Source organism: Branchiostoma lanceolatum, chromosome 4, assembly GCF_035083965.1.
Source record: "Branchiostoma lanceolatum isolate klBraLanc5 chromosome 4, klBraLanc5.hap2, whole genome shotgun sequence".
NCBI classification, from domain to species: domain Eukaryota; kingdom Metazoa; phylum Chordata; class Leptocardii; order Amphioxiformes; family Branchiostomatidae; genus Branchiostoma; species Branchiostoma lanceolatum.
Window position 1 is genome coordinate 25721932 of NC_089725.1, and position 19466 is coordinate 25741397.

Here is a 19466-nt window from a genome sequence, read left to right on the forward strand (position 1 = left end):
GTGTTCTGCTTAAGTTAAACTTAAAGAACTCCGTTCAAAAGAGAGAAACACACACTTGAGGCCTTTTGGACACCTGTGAGTGTTAATGTATTTTCCGCGAGTCTACCCTGGTAACATCACGAACTAGTAAGTAGTAGCTTTATGAGACCGATCGTAGAGAGAAAGAGGTGATGAGGGCGTCAGTGCAGCAAGTGGGTGTTTTCGTCAGCTCAGGTGGAACGGAAGGTAAACAATCGTCACCTGGTGTGTTGTTTGTGTGTCCGGCAACATGCATTCGTAGTAAATGACGTAACCTACAGGCATTTACGTGTGTTGTTTTTTTGTTTTACGCACATAATGTGTTCTCGGCATTTGTTGTATGGACTATGGGTCCTCTTCGTGCCCTTTGCTAGATCCGATAGATAAGTCGACTCATGCTTAGTTATATCCACCCACACAGTCAACTTCGGAACACAGCTGCAGGTTACTGAAAGGATCTATTGATTAAAAGTAAAAAGTTAAAGTGTACGCGTCTAGCTGTCTAGAAGCACAGATCAATAATTACAGTGGGAGTAAAATCCTCTGGTAGTGCTAGAGGTTCAAGAGTGGTGAAAGCAAAGGATTCAAACCTTGCGCTGTTTCTAACCATGCTCAGAATGTACACTGACAAGTAGGATATACAGAGAATCTGCGCAAGCTTCCCTCTGGGACTGAGCTTAAACTGGCCAAATAACGGGCTATTCTTTAATGAATACTGTGCATGATTTTACAATGGTTACCAAGCCTACATTCGTAGCCTTCATAATCTTCAGAAGTCTTCAAAATACAACTGAAACATCTCCACCCCTCATTCTCCTTTCGTCTGCGGGACACGCGCGCCTAGCTTGACAGGAGTTGAAAGAGACTAACGGTGTAACCAGGGTGATTATAGCGTCAGGGTAAATTGCAACAACGGCACTAACCAAGGACATTATATGCACTAACCAAGGAGGTTAAATATACAAGGAGAAAGGACACAATTTGCCTTCTTTCAGGAGAGTGCGTTTCAACAACTTCGCGTCAAGGTGCTAATTACCCCCAATTTGCATCACCCGCGCTGGCTTGGGCTATTGTTCACAGTCTGTTTTCACAAGATGACCCTCCCAGGAGATGACGATTTTGAGTGGAGTGACTTTGAAATCCAGCGATTTTGAGGACAATTTTAGCGAAATAGGGCACGAAGAAGCGTGTAGCGATAGCGACAATCCGACAGAGCAGGCAAATACAAACCCCGTTGCCGCCAGCGGTCAAATACGTGTGCAGTATACGGGTAAACATACAAGAACGTAGGACGGATAGACATATAGACATGGTTAGGTCAAGTCGAGGTTGTCTATATGATCAAATAAATAAGTATAAGTAAAACTGGAAAGTGTGGCGATTATCTTTATTTAACCACATTGGTTTGATTCAATGTTTGTGCACATTCCGGGGTGACATAACGATCATAATGCCCTGTATACAATTCCCTGTGGCTAATACTTTGCTCCAAACTATGCCTATGACTACAAATGAAATCCACAGAGACCAGACTTACACAAAAATAATGCAAAAGTCTTGCGAAGAGTCGAAGAAAACTTGACGGAGTCGAACAACAAAAAATATTACAATGGAACACCAAAGTTATGAACTATCCTAGAAAACCTTCGGTTTTGGTGGGGAAACTGTTATAATATTTTTATAAAGGCATCTAACACAGAATATTCTTCATATTTTTGAGCCAAAACATTCCATGCACAGCTACAAAAAAGCCTGTAAACACACCCATCTTCGTCGCACAGCGATGAACCACATATCAAAATGGCCGCCTAAGTCCACTCTCTGCAATAATGCCGTCTGCGCAAGTCACATTCGCTTCCCAAATAAGGTAATCCTCGGAAACTGCTGGCTTCTTGCTAGTCGCTCGGGCCAGCATCGGAGGGCATGACGTCACGATCGGGCTCATTAGCATAGAATTTGAATGGTTTTGCCGCCAATGCCTGAGGGGCACTTGCCAGAACAAAGGAGTGCCGCCGGAGGGTGGAAACAATAGATAGCCCCGGGGTTTGGCGGGTCACTAACGTAACGTTACCACGGACCGTAAGAGGTGGGTGTTACACAATTGTAGACGAAGGGAGGGCTTTCTGGTGCTCCCGTCGCCCCCGTTAACGCTGGACAAAAAAGGTACACCCACGTATACGGGACGGTGGCTCTTAAAATGGGGTCAACATGTGTGGACAAGGAAAAGATGACGGCGTAATGTGCAAATATTGCAGCAGTGACGTACTTTGCAGTAGGTACTTCCGGAATTCCCGCCAGAAAGTGTTGTTCTGGACCCAGGATCACCAGTGTTGTCCTTTCATTGCTTACGCAACATGCTATCGTCAATTGAGAATACGATTGTTCAATTTATGAAAAAAAACACCTGTTCAAGGTCTATTGAGCATCACGACAAGAATGTGTTTGGTGCCCAAGTGATATTTTTTGTAATATTGAGGAATACTATTCTAAGATGGATCATCCGTTTAAAAGTACTTTGAAAAGTACTTAATTTAATAGCACTACCAACAGTTATATACTGACATCATTATACCCACATTGGTGTAAATTTAAGATGGCTGATTGTCCTCTTCGCCTATCTTTTTGCCAGCGCTTACGGGCTAACAGCGCCTCTAGCGATTCATTATCAAACTGCAAGTCCGAGCTTATACGGCCGCCATTTTGAATACCTGCTGCTGAAAAGAAGTCTCGAAGTTGGGGATGGAGAACTGCGATCAGTGAGAACTAGTCTCGTGGCTCTGAATGTCGAGAGAGCTCTGTCCAACTGATCCTGCGATAGCTCTCGTCAACATCTAACACCACTGGTGTACACAGAGTAAGTAGAAAACAGCGAAGCCCGGCGTTTTTCCTACCAAGAAAGACCTGCCCACCTGTGCTGTGCTCAAGATGATGGGAACTATGCGCCAAGATTTCGGTGCTGCCGCTCTGGCGCTTGTTCCCCGTGGAATGGACCCTCTCTACACCGCACTGTCGCTGTTCCGGCGACGGAAGTTCGAGGACTGTGTCACCGTGTGTACCTTGCTACTGGAAAAGAATCCATATGACCAGGTGAGCTGCCCACCCCCCTCCCCGCTTTTTGTCTTATTCATGGCCTTCCCTCTTGGTCTCCTGTAAGAAGCTGACTTTGAAATCTATTGGGTACAAAATTTGTTGTTTGTTTTGGTAATCATAAACCTGAACCCCCATCCCGTGTTTCTGTTTGTTTGTTTGTTTTGCGTCACTAGTAAACTGCCTAAGGCATAAAACACCAGTTTTGTACAATTAGAAGCTCCATCAAACAAATGTCAGACCAGACTGTACGCTCACACCATCAAGGGGTCCTACTCTTATCGACAAGTGTGATGGGCTCATTAACATTCAAGGTGTGCATGGCTCTCCTCAAACACAGGGCCTCTGCTTTACATCCCATCAGAATGGATGTCCCTGAAACAAGGAAAGGAGTAACATAAACTACCGACCCCGGGACTCGAACCTACGCCGTCCGCGGGCGCCAGATCACAATCTCACACGCACTAACCTCTAGGCTAAAAGGTCGCGACCCCATAGGCTGAGCAGTTGGTGTGGTGCTATCGCTGTTGCATGATAGTCCCTGTTACATCCCTAACCAAAGCTAGTTCCTCATTTTCTCATGTGAGAAAATAGGCTTTAAGTGCCATTGCCAAGGGCACAACAGGACCTGCTAGAGATTCGAACCCAGAACCTTTAGATTCTATGTCAGCAACCCTAACCACCTTACCACCTTGCCCCCAGGCTGTGTGGACCCTGAAGATGCGAGCCCTGACGGAGCAGCTGTACGTGGATGAGGTGGATGTGGATGAGGAGGGGATCGCTGAGATGCTGATGGATGATAACGCCATCGCTGAGGTCGCACGTAAGTAGTCACAGCTCAGGGTTTAATACAGTGCTTCCAGTTCTGTTGGTTTAGTTTAGATAGTGCTATTAGCTTGTAGATATCAAAATTGATGTTCATTTTTGTATGTTATTTTAGGTCCAGGAACATCCCTGAAAAAGCCTGGAACTTCAAGTGGTGGACCAAGTCCTGGTGTTCGGTACGGCTATCAAGTCTTTTATGTACTGAAGAAAATCTGGCTAATAACATGCAACTAACACGCTTTTGGTTTGTAAGTCTAAATTCTATAACATAACAATAGAGGGACAAGATAGTTAAGAGACCTGTATGTTATGGTCCTAGCCTACGTAAAAAGTAATAAAACCCATCCCATTACACAAGGATACCTGTGATACAAAATTATAGACTACATGTTGTACATGTAATATATGATACTTTTGTGATCCTATTGCTAAGATCATAAATCCATATCTTACTGTATGATCAATATGAACCCTCCAGCCCCACGTCCCAGTCAGGACGCCCCCTGAGCGGGTTTGTCCGGCCGGGTACCCAGGGGGGTCGTCCGGGCACCATGGAGCAGGCTATCCGTACCCCCCGCACGTCCCACACGGCCAGACCGGTCACCTCAGCGTCGGGAAGGTTCGTCAGACTGGGAACTGTAAGTGCTTTGTATTTGCTGTGATTTGTCCTTAGTTTGGATTACATATGGCTCAGATTTTTTTGGTTTACAAATACGACCCTTTTTTTGTTTGTGGATCTTAATTGGAAATGCAACATATATTTTCCTAGGCCTGATCATGGTCAGAACTATGTAGGGATCTGAACTTGTTTGTTTTTTACATTACGCTATTACATATATTGTGTGACGCTTTTCAGACTAGACATCATCAGTACATCAAGCATTTAGACCTCATATAGATGACCATGTTTTCTTCCTCCTGCAAGGCTTCCATGTTGTCCTCTCCTGATGGCCCCTTCATCAACCTGGCTCGGCTGAACTTCCACAAGTACGCAGCCAGACAGAGCCTGGCCAAGCCTCTGTTTGAGTACATTTTCCACCATGAGAACGATGTCAGGAATGTAAGAGAACAAATCTTCTACTTAATAGTCCACAGCAGACTACTCCATATCTGTTAGCATGCAATGTTCAAGATGGTGGTAAAGACTATAGTTGCACTATAAAAGCACCCAATAAATGGAGCTACTGTAAATCGTATGATGTAGGAAGCATATTTTGAGTCAATTTAGCTACTAGCACCCTAATAGAAGATATGTTTTATAGGGGAGGACCCTGCGTCCTCATCCCTGTCCTTGTATAACATTTTCTGACTGCCCTGGAAATGTTACGATCTTCCCACCTTCTGTCTGCTTGTAGATTATTCAGAGAGATTGTTCAGTTAATTTGGCAGAGTCTCAGTAAAATCCATCTACAGGTGTTGATTGTTGCCCTCAATAGGGAGAGATCAGTACTATTCCCACACTACTAACTTATTAGTTAGTATAATAACACTACCTTATTAAAGCACATGGTTTTTAAAGTAGTTTGCTTTTGTCCTAAGAAATGATTATCAGATTGTATAATGCATCTTCATCGTGTCTTGTCCCCAGGCCCTTGAGCTGGCAGCGCTGGCTACAGAGGAGGCCCAGTTCAAAGACTGGTGGTGGAAAGTACAGCTGGCTAAGTGCTACTACAGGTACACACGCATGCACATTCTATCCTTCCCTCAAATAACAGCAGAAGTTCTTATATACGAGGGGTGATCAATAAGTCCTCGGCCTCACCCAGAAATAAGGTGCACAACTCAAATTTTTTGTATAATCTTTAAAGTATGAAGTCTTTTATGAATGCCTCCCAAAATTCAAGTCATTGTGATCATTACTTAGCTGATGACACTCAGTAACGTTAGGTGAGGTAGAAGGATCAAAACATGGACAATTGAGCTGTGACCTGAGGTGTACAAGTCAACTTGCTCTGCTGAAAGTCAGATACCCGCTTCTTTTTAGTTGAAATAAAAAGGGAATCTTCTTCAAACATTTTGACTAGGTCTTCGAAGATTTTATGCCGATTCATGGCAACAGAAAATCAATCACACTGCTCTGATGGCAGTTCAACCTTGTTTTTTTCGCCACTTAATTACAAGTTTTCAAATGGACGTCGACTAAAAAGTATTCGCCACAATAACTAAATGTTTCGTGGGTATTGCTAAAAGATGTCATATTACATAATCATTCCCCAAAATGTGAGTTGTGAACCTTATTTCTGGGTTAGGCCGAGGAGTTATTGATCACCCCTCGTACAATCTCTAATCTTCATAATCTGACCATTGTGCCTGATCCATCTGTCCTCAGGCAGAGATCAAAGCTAGTTTACAACTCACTATTGTAGATGATATGGAAAGATATGCTGTACTGGAATGAGAAAAATTTAGAATACAGACATGGAAAGAAAATCTGTTGATCTGCTATGAATTTCTACCATGATTGTAGTATGACATCTTCCCCTCCCCCCTCTCCCAGACTTGGTCTGTTCCGTGATGCGGAGCGGCAGTTGAAGTCGGCGTTGGTTCAGCAGGTGATGGTGGACACCTACCTGTACCTGTGTAAGGTGTACGTCCGCATGGACCAGCCTCTCACCGCCATCGAGGTCTTCAGCCAGGGTCTGGAGCATTTCCCTGGGGAGGTCTCTCTTCTCACCGGCATTGCAAGGATATATGATGTAAGCCTTTAGTTTTTAGGTCTTTTCATGTTCTGATTGTACAGGATTGAAGGTTTGATTATGTACAATGCTGTCATCCTTTTGCAGATTACTCAGATTCTTTGTAAGAAGTTTCTCCACTTTTGGTACATACAATGTATCATGCTAAGTATTGCAATTCTTCTGACACAACCAATAGATTAACAGCATTTTGGTGAACAGTCTGTCACTTTCCTCAGAGCGGTAATGACTGGTTTTACTCCTACTTTGCTGCTGCTAGTACAAAGTTCAGAGGTCGGCAAGTAAATCGACACTAGTTGTCTCAGTAGAACTTCAATGCAAGTGATTTACCAATCTGAAGAAACTATGCACAGAAATATCACACTGGTCTGTAACTGTGAGGTTTAAGACTGTATGTGCCTTGTGTTTGACCCCAGGGTCTGAATGACAGCACCAATGCTGTGAAGTTCTATAAGGAGGTTCTCCACCACGACAACACCCATGTGGAGGCCATCGCCTGCATCGCCACACACCACTTCTACACAGATCAGCCTGAAATAGCGCTCAGGTTCTTCAGGTAAACACAGTCAGCATGTGCTATAATACAATGCAGCTAGCATGTGCAGTTCCTTTGTTGGCAACTTTAAGCCACTTGTTGATGTGGTTATGTACACAATATTGTTAAGTGTAGTTCAATCATGGAAAATGTTGGGCAAATTTATTTTGCAAACACTCCTATTTAGTTATACCACATGTATTGTGGTGACTGTGCACCCATTCACATGGTAATCTGCAGTCCTTTCAACTGGGTGGACTTCCGAGAACATGCCGTAGAAACATAACATCTAAGGAAAATCATTGGAAGGAAGTTGTCCATGTTTCCATGACAGGATGAAAACTACCAGGGGTCAACAAGTTTTGAAAAATTCACTGTCTCGATAAAGCCAATAAGGCCTCGATAACGTGATTATGTCCAATGACTCAAGCCAACTTTTCATTGGCCTGAAATTTCAAAATGTTCCTCCAATTTCCTGTCGTTTCAATAAAAAATGCATTTAGATGCGCGTGTATATACATATTTTCCCCTGCTCCAGGCCAATTTGGCCTATGAACTTGTCAAATGCTGACTTCTAGTTGTACCACTTGTAACCCGATTCCTCCCTCCCCTGAAGACGGCTGCTGCAGATGGGTGTGTACAACTCGGAGCTGTTCTGTAACATCGGGCTGTGCTGCTTCTACGCCCAGCAGTACGACATGACGCTGAACTGCTTCGAGAGGGCGATAGCGCTGGCTTCGGACGACAACACGGCTGACATCTGGTACAACATTGGCCATGTGGCTCTGGTGAGGACATTTCTGAACATACTATTTTTTATAATCTTCAAGCAGATGTAGCAGTTAGGCTTGTTTTGAGAATATTTGGAGTCTTCTGCGTTTTTCTGGAGGTGCAGATAGCTGACTGGCACCTCCAGAAAAAAACATACAAATCACAGCCAGAAACACTTTAAAAAAGCCTGACTGCTACATTTGCTTGGAGATTACTACTTTGACAAAGTTGAACCCATAAGTTCCAATTTGTCAAGGCCAAAGATGTTATTTCAGTTCAATTAATGCAGTTTACAGCATTTTGAACGAGTGACCTAATTCCTGGTACTTTTGCCTCACTCCAGGGTATTGGTGACATCGCGCTGGCTTACCAGTGTTTTAAGCTGGCCCTGGCCTCCAACAACGACCACGCCGAGTCCTACAACAACCTGGGTGTACTGGAGTGGAAAAAGGGCAGGGTGGAACAGGTGGGTAGTCTGACACATAACTCATATCTCTTCTCTCATATAAAAAACACTGTATCATACAGCTTATAGATAGTACATACAAGGGCATCAAATGGCCAAGTGGGTAACTATAGGCTAGCGGACACAAGATTGAGAGATCGTGGATTCAGTTCCTGGCGTCCCTGGCTAGTTGTTGTGCCCTTGGGAAAGACACTTTACACGACATTCCTCACTCCCCCAAGGTGTAAGAATGAGTGCCTGACTTTGGTTGGGATCAGGTAAAAGGCATTGGAAATGGAGGGATGGGCTCCGCCTTCTAATAACAAGCCCTAGACACAGTTGATAACAGCTCACTGTCCCTACAGCCTCAAAAAGCTATGAGACTACCTTTACATGTACCTGTACCTTTTATCATCAAGTCGGGGAGAAAATTTCAATGAACATTGTACATGGGAGTTTGCTGATAAAAAGGCAGATTAATAGTTCAACTTTCAACATGGATCCTTTTCACTGCCTCATGCAGGCCCGAGCTTTCTTCCAGTCAGCCCAGATGCTGGCTCCCATCATGTTTGAACCTCACTACAACTTCGCTGCCCTGTCAGAAAAGGTGAGCATATCTGTCTGTCCATGACTTGTACTATTGATACAAAGCTTATATTGTGTTGGTGTATTACTTTGTGTGAATACCACTTGGGACATTTATAGACATGCATCCTGGCCATGTCAGTACTCACATTCTCATGTTTAGATTTTTAGGTATAGGTAGGATTTACATACCAGATTTTGGAGATGTTTGAGAGGTGGAGTAAACAAATCACTTATCTCTGTTCTCCATATTTCTTCCAAGAATGATCTAAGATTATTGGGATGAGGGGTTTATCATGTGTTTCTTACACCCAGTGTTTCTTGTTGCTTCTTAGATGGGAGACCTCCAATGTAGCTACATTGCTGCCAGGAAGTCGGTGGAGTCCTTCCCAGAACACATGGACTCCAACAGTCTCCTCAAACAGCTCAAGGACCACTTCGCCATGTTGTGATGAGAAAAGAACTGTTACCATAACAACTATGTTTCTGGCTGGTTCTAGAAATTAGGGGGAAAACCTGAGACATTTGTAGCCTCTGTTATAGCCCCAGTCAGATGTTTTTTCAGCAACTACAGGCAGTTTTCTGATAGTTACTGGGTTTCTAGCAGCTGTTGATATTTAAATTGCTGTCCAAGAAACTGCATGTCAGTGTTGAAAAAAAAGAACAACGTCCGCTGGGGGCTGCAACGGAGGCTAATATGTTTGTTAAGCAAAACTGACTGACAATCTCCTCATATGTTCTGAATGTTGATGGAATTTGAATAAATTTACAATCATGAGATGCAAGTGAGCTGCCGCCTCCAGACACCACCGTAGAAGCACTAAAACCTCAGAATGAATTTAACCTTTTCGACATTCCAGGGTTCAACCATGGTTAACTAAAAATTTGACTAAAACTCCTGTAACGTTTTCAGTTGTGTATGATTGTAATGTCTTATGACAGCAATATTATCTTTGACCTGGTCAGTGAGGTAAAACATTGGATGACTGTTAAGACCAAACAATTAGCATGTTCCCAGAAATGTTTTTATCTTGCTGATAATTTCTGTAGATATCAGCAAATTGTAATATGAAAATTATATTAGATAGTATACAAGCAAAAGATAATCCCAGTTCTATGTATATATGTGTGGACAAGAGTATTTTGTGATGTATTGTATGATCATGCTTTTTTGTAGAAAAGAGGTTGTAAAAGTTTTGCATTTGCACAGGCAAGACTAAGTTTGTTTCACACAGCTTTAAGCTCAATAAATCTTTTGTTTTAATGTACCTTGAAATTGAAATTATGTCATTGTCTTTATTTACTGTGTTTTTCTATTATGATAATCCAATAATACATTATGTCCATCTTTCATGGGTTAGTGCTTCTGTCAGGATTTTTGGAGAACTGGCTTGCTGAAAATATTCAAAAGCAACTGGAAGAAATACAGATGTCCTACTGTAGATGAAATGCATTCTAACACTCGAGCATTTATGTATGTATGCATCTGCAATGTGCCATAAATGAACTGAATACCACTGGAAAATACCCAACATTTATTGGACACCCGATATGAATTTCCTGTCCAGTCTTGCATTGCACTTTGTTTCAAAGAAATATGAAAATAAATTTACCAAAGAGAAAGAAAAAAATATGTCAAGGAAATTACTAATATGATTAAACACCCAATTTCACCACGTTACAATCAATCACACTTTCGACATCTCATCTTTGTCAAGACAACGCAGCACGTGAACTCGGCATGCAGTGTGTATTTATAAGATCTGTTTTGTTGTTGTTATTTATCTCCTGAATGCTGTAGAGCGTTGTTGGTCAGCTTCATCGCTAATTACATGTAAGTAATGATGCATTTTACCATGAACAAACTTGACTCAGTGGACACACGGCTTACACAGTGATAAAAGTACAACTTAGCAGCAGTAAACGTCCGAATGTGCTCCTTTGTGCTGAAAACTGCTAGTTTGGATATCAAGTTTAGTTCGACCATCATCTCCCCTCTCTGTCACTATCAGACTCTTAGGTTTGCTGAAAAAATAGTTCAAATACGCTGAATAATTTTCACCTGTGTAACTCCATGGCTAGCTAACTCCTTTGGCAGATCATTCAGCGTATTTGGCCAATTTTTCCAGTAACGTGCAGAGCCTAATCTTCCGGACGCCGCACGTCCGACCATCAGCGCGGAGGCCAGACGTTCTCCGCGTACTCCCCCTCCTCTATCATGTTCCCGGGCGGGAAGTACCTGGCCACTATGTACACACTGCCGTCCTCCGCCCGGGCCATGCCGCACCCAACCTTCCGCGTACTCCTCCACACCATGGCGGTAAAATGACCTGCGGTAAAGAAATCCAAAACAAACGTCAATATTAATTACTCTCGTCTTCACATCCCCGTATGATCAAGATTGCAAGAACGTAGTCACGTAGATACAGTCAAAACCGCTCAAGAAGACCGAGAAAATCAGGATTATCAGGACAGGCTAGGTGGTCACTATTGACAGGGCTCTATGCTTGTGTCAATGGGAAACATCATCTAAACGGGACCAGTTTGGTAGAGGTCACTTGTGCAGGTTTGACTGTGCAACCCGTGAACAAATACAACTAGCATATTGCTATAACTGTCTTTGAGATTGAAGAGCAGAAGCATGTTCATCGCAAGATCGTTAGAAGAATATTACGTACTGGTTCTTGGTTGATATCCAGGTGTCTCGAAGTTGTATCTCTTCATCTCCGTGTACCACAGTTCTGACGCTTCACGCCCTTGAAAAAAAAGGGAAAATGCCGATCAATGATTTGGCGTTTTGTCAACCGCTTTACAATCGTATAAAATTGAAGGAAATAAAAAAAAAGATTATAAAAGTGGTTTAAAGGTGAGATCTGGACTTTTTATGACTCCTGATTTGGATGACGAAGTATCACGACACTATCTGAAGACGTGCATTATCAATTACGAAAAAATGTTTCTTGATGAGACAGATAATAAGAGGATTAAAAGACGGTTACAAGAACAACAGGATTGTTCGACAGTTGTAGGAAACTGGTGACGTACCGGACTGCTGGTATGACGCGCAGGCGATGCTCTCCCCGTACAGCCCCTCGATGGCCTCCGGACTGTGCCGCATGTCTGCTATCTTGTTGGTCTCTGCCAGTCCCCTGGCATATATCTTTGCACTTCTGCTGAGCTTTCTGGAAAGTTTGAGTTTGGGTGCGCCGTGCCATGTACGGTACTCGTTATGTGTCTCCAGTAGATCCCTCCGGAACCTCCGCTGCTCCTTAGAGCCTGGGGAAGAGGCAAAACAGATATGAGATGATACCAGAAATGTCTTAATAATTCGAGGAGAGTATAGCATATACATTAAAGAAATAGCTGCTGTTTTCGGTCTCTTACATTGTTTTTCTTTGTTTGTCTTGGTTTGTTCAAGTTTGTTCGCGCTTGCCCGTGTGCAAGTTTGCTCGGTAGTGGAGCATGTAGTGAAATGTACATGGTTTTTGTTATGTTTTGTCAAAAGATTTACAAAAATATTAAATATTTCACGGAGGTATGAGGGCTTCGATTTCTCCTTGTTGTTGTGTTTTATTTCATTGTTACATGATACAACAGTTTCGGGCCCGCTTTGATAATCACAAATTAATTGGCGTCTTCATTACATTATTAAGGGCATTTAATCCATACACCCGGCTGTGTTTCTGATGACAGACGTAAATACTGCAGGAAGCGATAAGAAATGATACGAAGTATCAAAGAACGCACGGCCCATTTCTGTTCTTTAGCGACAGTCTTGTATTGCCTAGTCTCGTTTATCATTTTCTGACCTTAAATATTGAAGTTCAACTTCCATATACAGTATGGCGAATATGGACAGAGGTCAGACAGTGACAGTGCGGAGTTGGACTCTAATTACGTTCAATGTTCATATAATATCTACCTTCCCCCGCTCAGGATTTCCGTTTTGATAGGTCATTTATGTCCTACTGGGTTACAAATGGGCCCTGTCGAAAGTAAATAATAGCGTCATGCGCTAAATACGGCTAGTTTCCTCTTGTACAAGTGGTTCGTATTCGAACTTTTAATGAAAAAAAGCCAATTCAACCGGTTGGTGTTTCTCACGATTAGCGGTCATGGTAACAGGCGAATGGACAACATCATGCATTTCGTCGCCTGTGCTTGAAAAGTGGGACGTAGACCAGCTAACATTACGGACATAAGTAGCATGCCGACACGGCGTCCCCTACACTGTTGATGCCCACGGTTAAATGTGTGCTGTGATGTCGGTCAACGGCTGTTACTTGGTGTTAGCACAGGCGGGGCGCCCATATGCAGACAGTCCGCGATTGGAAACAACCTCCAGGCTTTAACGGACTTCCAGCCTAGATTCAAACACTTAGTTGTAGAGATGGACATGAACGAGGCTGCTCTCACAACAACATCATATTTAGCTGGATTGCGGGTCAATAATGGTGCAAGGACTCCACCAAATAGCCTCCAGGCTTAGTCATAGTCCAGTGTACATGTATCAAGATCAAGTATGTAGAACGGTGTAGGTCAAGTGCCGATGTTTGCAAAAAATACGACAAGCGTCCACAATTTACGCTGCCCTGATCGTCGAAGGTAAAGACGGACACCGCAGCCTTGGCTCGTTCAACACACCCCTGTCATGGGCGGTCAAAAATAGTCCGAGATATTAGACTTGGTATCATGTAACTTATACCGTTACTTACCGAACAGCCCCATCGCTAAGTACTCTCCAGTCCCCTCTAGATCCCTCTGTCTTGACTTGAAGGAAAGAACGGAGCTTGGTTCTCAAGCAGAGACCATTTTCAGACTAAACAGTTGACACCGAGCGGTGTCAAGGGGGCATGTGGAGAGGCCCTGGCATTCTTGTTGACGAGGGAAGCTGTCTGTGTTGGCAGGGAGCTACGGGAAGCACATTGACAGGCGGGCACGCGCCGGCGATATATTGAGTTTCGGCCACAACCTGTATAGTGTACTGGCACAAAATGAACCAATATGCAGTATCGTTTACTTGATATAAAGAATTCTACAGCATCTACGTTCATATATGCCGGTAGTCATACAATCATGTGAACATACCGTACTAGTACGTAGATAGTATGGTTCAGAATGGTATCTATGCGGAATGAGCTACCCAAAGCAAAGGGCTTACAGTAACATTATTCATAGAAATTGCTTTGCTTTGTTTTGTTTTGCGTTACATGGCCTGATAAAAACAAACAGAAAACTCATTACACTCGTTGTCATGAATGTTAAATGAATAATTGGACGCAGGGACAAAGTTGTAAAATTTATAGTCAAGTGTCAAGTTACTGTTTGTTTATTTATGGATTTGTTTACATATCCACCTTATGATACACGATACTTCACAATAGACTTCTTGATATATTCATTTGACGTGAGGACCTGTTTTCCTGTCTCAATATACTGTTTTATACATCTACCATATCAAATAGATATAGTACCCTGTTCTTTTATCTATGTTATTTGCAATTAGCCTTCGGGAAGGAATTTGCAATAAACTTATTGATATACCTAGTACCTGCAGGGTATAGGCCTATCATTATCATCGCAGCTGACTACTGCGATTGTCAAGTTTCGTATGTTTCTATCTTATGCTACAGCCAGCTGTTTTGTTTTTAAATGTATGTTGGACGTACACACTTTAATGTGCGTATATAACGTTATTTGTGTCTATCTAGCCCCTTTGACTTTGTTGGCTGGAATGTGTAAGCAAACTCGTCAAGATCCGTACCACCCTCATCTACTATCCCTTGACATATCTATTTCACCTTATTCCAGACTCCCCAATATCGGCGAAGGTTTCCTCTTCAGCTATTTCCGCCGGATGTCCTACTCGATTTCAACGAAATATCAAACTGCCTAGGCACTACATGACTTCGTCTAAAAACTAAAAGGTTTATTCTATTCCTTAGTCGGCAGGACATTTCCGGTGAAGCCGCCGTCCTCCTGACTGTTCCCCCTGGGCGCGTACCGGGCTGTGACGTAATACTTCCCGCTCTCCGCCAGGTACTTGGCGGCCCCAAACTGCTGGGAACTCTTCCATACCATCTGGGTGAAATTCTCTGAAAGGGAAATTTGAACAATATCGTAATGTGAAGAATTGACAAACAGTATCGACCCAGTCAAGACACATTGCCTCATCGTAACTTTCATCATCATTAAGACACATTCAAATAAAACGCATTGCTTTATTTTAGATTACAGTCGTTTTATTAATGCTTTAGTTAAAAAGAGGTAACGTTAGGAGTACATTCATTAAAAGGCACATACGTGTGTGTATCACTATATGTCACAATCTCACCAAGGAGGTTTCGCAGACGTACCCTGACCTCACCTTCACCCCGCTTCATTGGTTTAACTCATACTATATTTACTAGTCTCTAAGCAGACCCAACGGTTGCAAAGACCGTGTCCAACTGGCAGAATGAGTTTTTATTCTGACAATTTCTCTGGCTGACTGGAGCTTCTCTGGTAAGCTTGTACGATTTTGGCACCGTGGCGATCTGCTTGGAGATTAATATCTACATGCACCAGTTTGTATGAATGTTAGCAGAGCTAGGAGAGGGGTTAGATTACTAGTACATTACCTGCAGTGTTCTGCGTCCCATCGTCGCCGAATGCGTAGTTTTGGGACTCCTTGTACCACATATCTGCCACCTGGCGAGCTTAGGGGGAATTGCAAGAAGCTCAGTGAACCATTCACGAACAACACAACAATGTTGAAACTGTGAAAGCTTCAACATGCTAAGCAAGGAGAGGGTCGGTCACCTTAAGTATTCACAAGGATGATCCGATTACAACGATTACATCATTAAACATTAACATGAAAAACATGTTAAGAATAGGCGTATCTTTTCACGAAAATCGTAAACACCGGCGACAGGATTTACTGAACAAACGGAATTTACCAGTGATGTCTTTTCGGTTCATCAGAATGGACTCTCCGAATTTCCCCTCCTCCCACTCTTTACTGTGACGTGTCTCGTCCATGCTCATCGTTCTGCAATACCTGAGCAAAAGCACTGTTTGTCAATCTGTTTGTCGCATATATAACCATATACACAATTAGGTTTTGTGCGGGGATGGACATATGATGTGTTTGTTGTTACCCGACCGACCCTTTTAAAGCCTTTTTGGTCAACCGCTGGCAAGGGCATCGGATTTCCGATCTGACATCTAGATCTGCGTGGTGAAATTCAAAACAGACTTCCTGGATTTTGGGCTTTGAACAGTTGATATAAAATTGGTAGTAAACACTTTGTTTCTGCGTGTGTAATGTCACGGTGTATATCTGTACATGTATAATAACAATATGATGTTGAAAGTACGTACCAGTGCCAGATGCATGTCAGTTTTACATAGCCATACTGTATTTGGTGGGTCACTTGGGCTGAAGTCTGAACACAACATTTTTACCTATAGACCTTACACCAGGGGAGGGTAAATTTTGTAGTTATTTCCCGAAGTAAGTAAGATCAACATCGTCACATCTCACCGTGCCTTGGCCTTTTGGCATTATCGAGATTAAGGTTTTGACTGAGATGATGTGAAACAATAAAGCGATATGAAGCTGCCCTTTTCGATGAAGGATATCGTGTTTACCAACCTGAAGGCTTGTCTGCACATCTGGGCATCCATTTTCAAGGGCCGTACTCCGTGGTTGGCTCGGTACTCGTTGATGAACTGCAGGAGTTCTTGTTGAAATGTCACCTCTGGTTTCAGCTCTTGAACTTTCTTTTTCTTGGATGCTGTGAAAATATATGGTGAGAGAAATAGTCCTCTTAACCTTCTGCCTAACCCAATAACCAATAGACGTTTGCCAGCCAAACGGCTATTTCAGTGTGCTAAAGGTTGACATCAAAGGGCTTGCAATATGTTCCCCCAGCCTACAGCGTGTGTGCGTGTGTGTGAACTCCTAGACACGTCCTACTTATAGCATTTTTCATGATATTTTTGACAAACATAACCCTGAATATCTAATAGAATATAAAACAACCCTATACCTATGTAAACGATTCACAATAAGCACATCTATACGTTATTTCAAGGATCGTTAAGTCGAGAGCTTATTGAGAAAATACAACCAATGAAGAGTTCTCCCACACTATATCTGTCAACAGGGATAATGAATACACAGTTCCTTGTGCATAAAATGTATTATTCTATGTAAATATGAATGCCATTTTTTAAACAATTGACTGTGTGTGTAACACATTGAATGTATTTTTCCCAGGGTTAGCCCTTAGAAATAGCCATCCGTTAGTTGAACAACCCTGGCATGTAACAACATGCTGAAACGTATAAATAGATAGTTACAGGGGAGGCCGATATCTGACATTTCTATCCCTGTCCTTGGTTCTGAAAGTCGACATGTAGACAGAAGACGTCCCACAGCCATCCGCGCCGATTAAACTCTTCGTTAATGCGATAACGATACTTCGAGGCGTGGCCGACGCTGACTTCACATAGACAGCAATACCGACATCGATCCGTTGTAAAATTGATATTATAGTCTTCAGGTTGTCGTAAGCTTTTACACAAAAGGTATACGGACTGTTTGCAAACACTGTGTCTTAGATGATAGATAAAAACCGTTTCCCCCAACTTATCTGAGAGGAAGACATACATTTAAAGTACAGGTCTAGCAAACAAATTTGATATCTTTAGCAGCTAAATAAATAGATAAATCTCATGGCCTGAATACTGTGTCCCGACTACCATATGCATACATTCTAAAAACATTTTATGTTAATTCCCACGCTTTACCAAAATGAAGCGTTACCTGATTTGCCCATTGTGTTGCGCGGTTGGGACTGGTGGAGAAATCAAACGTAACAGGTGATCACACGTCCTGAGAACCCCGTGCCTTGGAACTGGTGCCCTGTCCTTACGCCTGTGGACAAGTGGAACACGACACCGACCGCCCGGGGAAATGCCTTAATCACATCACGCACCGCTCAAGGTTTTTTATTAGCTGCCATAGAAGCCACTTCGTCATCGCTTCAGGAGCGTTTCAAAATGTGGGTGGGCGGGGTTTAACGTTAGCTTGTGCGGTCTTCTCGCTGACTAGCTCTTGTCATCATAACACACAGTTCCGTGTTTTCGAGGACGGCTGTTGGCAGCGATCGCTTTCAATAAACTGGTGACCAGCTGACAGTACCAGCAACCCTTACACTTGTTGTAACCCTGGAAAGAAGCGCATTGTGTAAGGCATAGGTCACTCAATATACACGACTCCTAGGCTGTAATCAAACTGGTTTGGAGTTTATATAATGCTAATATAGACGGTAAGATCCAAATCCCCGAACGTTACTACAGTAAGTACGAAAGAAGACGTTCAGAAATCGGGTAACATGTTTTGATGAAATCTTAACGGAATATCCGTGGTCGATCTGGGCTGATCTAACCTAAAACGAGCTTTTCCATCCGTGTTGAATTTTGAGATGGCCCCTGAATTCCCTGTCACAGATATGATGTATCCACTCAACGTCATCCGGTATGCCTGAAAAGGCGGAATGACATGTATTACACGAGGATACTGTTTACTGCCTCAGTTCACTCCATTAAAATGTCAATGGGTGCGCTCTCTCAATTAGAACCGACAGCATATCAAATACGCCACTTCTGCGTTCGGAAAAGCATCAACGTGTAAAGATCGGGCGCATTGGCTGTCTGTATGTTTGATGTATTAAGATGAAAGAGACAGGAGGCTTGCCAGCGGGTTTTTCATTTAGATACGGTGTCAGTTGAAACAAGCGGCTTCTTGTGAAAGTTGATCCTCTTGTTTACCCACAGCCCGCGGTAAATATCACTTTGAGACGGATATGATTGTCGACTTGTTGATTACATGATATCGCAGTGCGTAGTCTGTGGAGCGATTAATGAATGGGGAATAATATGAATCATCCATGGTATGTCCATGAAGGTTAGACATCCAGGTAATAAGATACGCCAAATAACAATTACTTACTAACAAAAGCAACTGTATATGATTTTATAATTTAGGAAGCCGTCAGACATTTGACCGGTTAAAAGATCATATCCAGTTGCTTGAGTAACTGCTATTTGGCTTACCTGGTATGTTTGAAAAAAAGAAAGAAAAACGATTGTTTAAGCTCCCGTCGCACAGTCCACGAGCTTCCGTCGTATTTGTAGATCGCCTGAAGGCCGCTCGATTTTAACATCGACAGAGGGTCGCACGTATTTAACATCGACAGAAGGTCGCACGTATTTTTCACCTGAACATCTACCCTATCATATCTAACGGGGCTCGGTGGCCTGCAAAGATTGGCCGATCTATGAAAACCGCGCGATGACACCATCATATACATCATATCATTTACATCTCGCAGAGTCGTCAGCCGATCGACTTTCGTGCTGTGTGACTTAAGAAGTTAAGGGACAGACCAAAATGACTGTGTGGAAAGACTAAAATGACCAGAAGGAATCTTCTCGTTATGTGGCTGTGATG

At 42.8% G+C, this 19466-nt stretch overlaps 3 protein-coding genes across 3 annotated transcripts; 1 reads left to right on the forward strand and 2 right to left on the reverse strand.

Annotated features, from left to right (window-relative positions):
- Positions 1–2722: 2722 nt before the first annotated feature.
- On the forward strand, positions 2723–10244 carry LOC136433664 (tetratricopeptide repeat protein 8-like). Its single transcript, XM_066426088.1, has 12 exons — positions 2723–3105; positions 3808–3928; positions 4046–4106; positions 4409–4568; positions 4856–4990; positions 5519–5604; positions 6428–6626; positions 7043–7182; positions 7778–7949; positions 8276–8398; positions 8901–8984; positions 9298–10244. The coding sequence occupies exons 1-12, from the start codon at positions 2944–2946 to the stop codon at positions 9412–9414; spliced, it is 1560 nt and encodes a 519-aa protein (XP_066282185.1). The 5' UTR covers positions 2723–2943; the 3' UTR covers positions 9415–10244.
- Positions 10245–10482: 238 nt separating this feature from the next.
- LOC136433665 (Golgi-associated plant pathogenesis-related protein 1-like) lies at positions 10483–13917 on the reverse strand. Its single transcript, XM_066426090.1, has 4 exons — positions 13678–13917; positions 12008–12238; positions 11641–11718; positions 10483–11292 (listed from the first exon to the last, which is right to left on the reverse strand). Exons 1-4 carry the CDS (start codon positions 13688–13690, stop codon positions 11135–11137), a joined length of 480 nt encoding a protein of 159 aa, XP_066282187.1. The 5' UTR covers positions 13691–13917; the 3' UTR covers positions 10483–11134.
- Positions 13918–14315: 398 nt separating this feature from the next.
- Positions 14316–18120, reverse strand: LOC136432120 (Golgi-associated plant pathogenesis-related protein 1-like). Its single transcript, XM_066423133.1, has 5 exons — positions 17778–18120; positions 16602–16743; positions 15904–16004; positions 15583–15660; positions 14316–15057 (listed from the first exon to the last, which is right to left on the reverse strand). Exons 1-5 carry the CDS (start codon positions 17788–17790, stop codon positions 14897–14899), a joined length of 495 nt encoding a protein of 164 aa, XP_066279230.1. The 5' UTR covers positions 17791–18120; the 3' UTR covers positions 14316–14896.
- Positions 18121–19466: the final 1346 nt, after the last annotated feature.

Coding starts and splice junctions, on each gene's coding strand:
- LOC136433664 (XM_066426088.1), top strand. CDS start 2,944: ATGATGGGAACTATGCGCCAAGATTTCGGTGCTGCCGCTCTGGCGCTT. Junction 3,106..3,807: donor AAAAGAATCCATATGACCAG/GTGAGCTGCCCA, acceptor CCTTGCCCCCAG/GCTGTGTGGACCCTGAAGAT. Junction 4,569..4,855: donor GGTTCGTCAGACTGGGAACT/GTAAGTGCTTTG, acceptor TCCTCCTGCAAG/GCTTCCATGTTGTCCTCTCC.
- LOC136433665 (XM_066426090.1), bottom strand. Junction 11,719..12,007: donor CGCGTCATACCAGCAGTCCG/GTACGTCACCAG, acceptor TTTTTTTTCAAG/GGCGTGAAGCGTCAGAACTG. Junction 11,293..11,640: donor TGGATATCAACCAAGAACCA/GTACGTAATATT, acceptor TCTTTACCGCAG/GTCATTTTACCGCCATGGTG.
- LOC136432120 (XM_066423133.1), bottom strand. Junction 15,661..15,903: donor GAACCGAAAAGACATCACTG/GTAAATTCCGTT, acceptor ATTCCCCCTAAG/CTCGCCAGGTGGCAGATATG. Junction 15,058..15,582: donor TGGGACGCAGAACACTGCAG/GTAATGTACTAG, acceptor TTTCCCTTTCAG/AGAATTTCACCCAGATGGTA.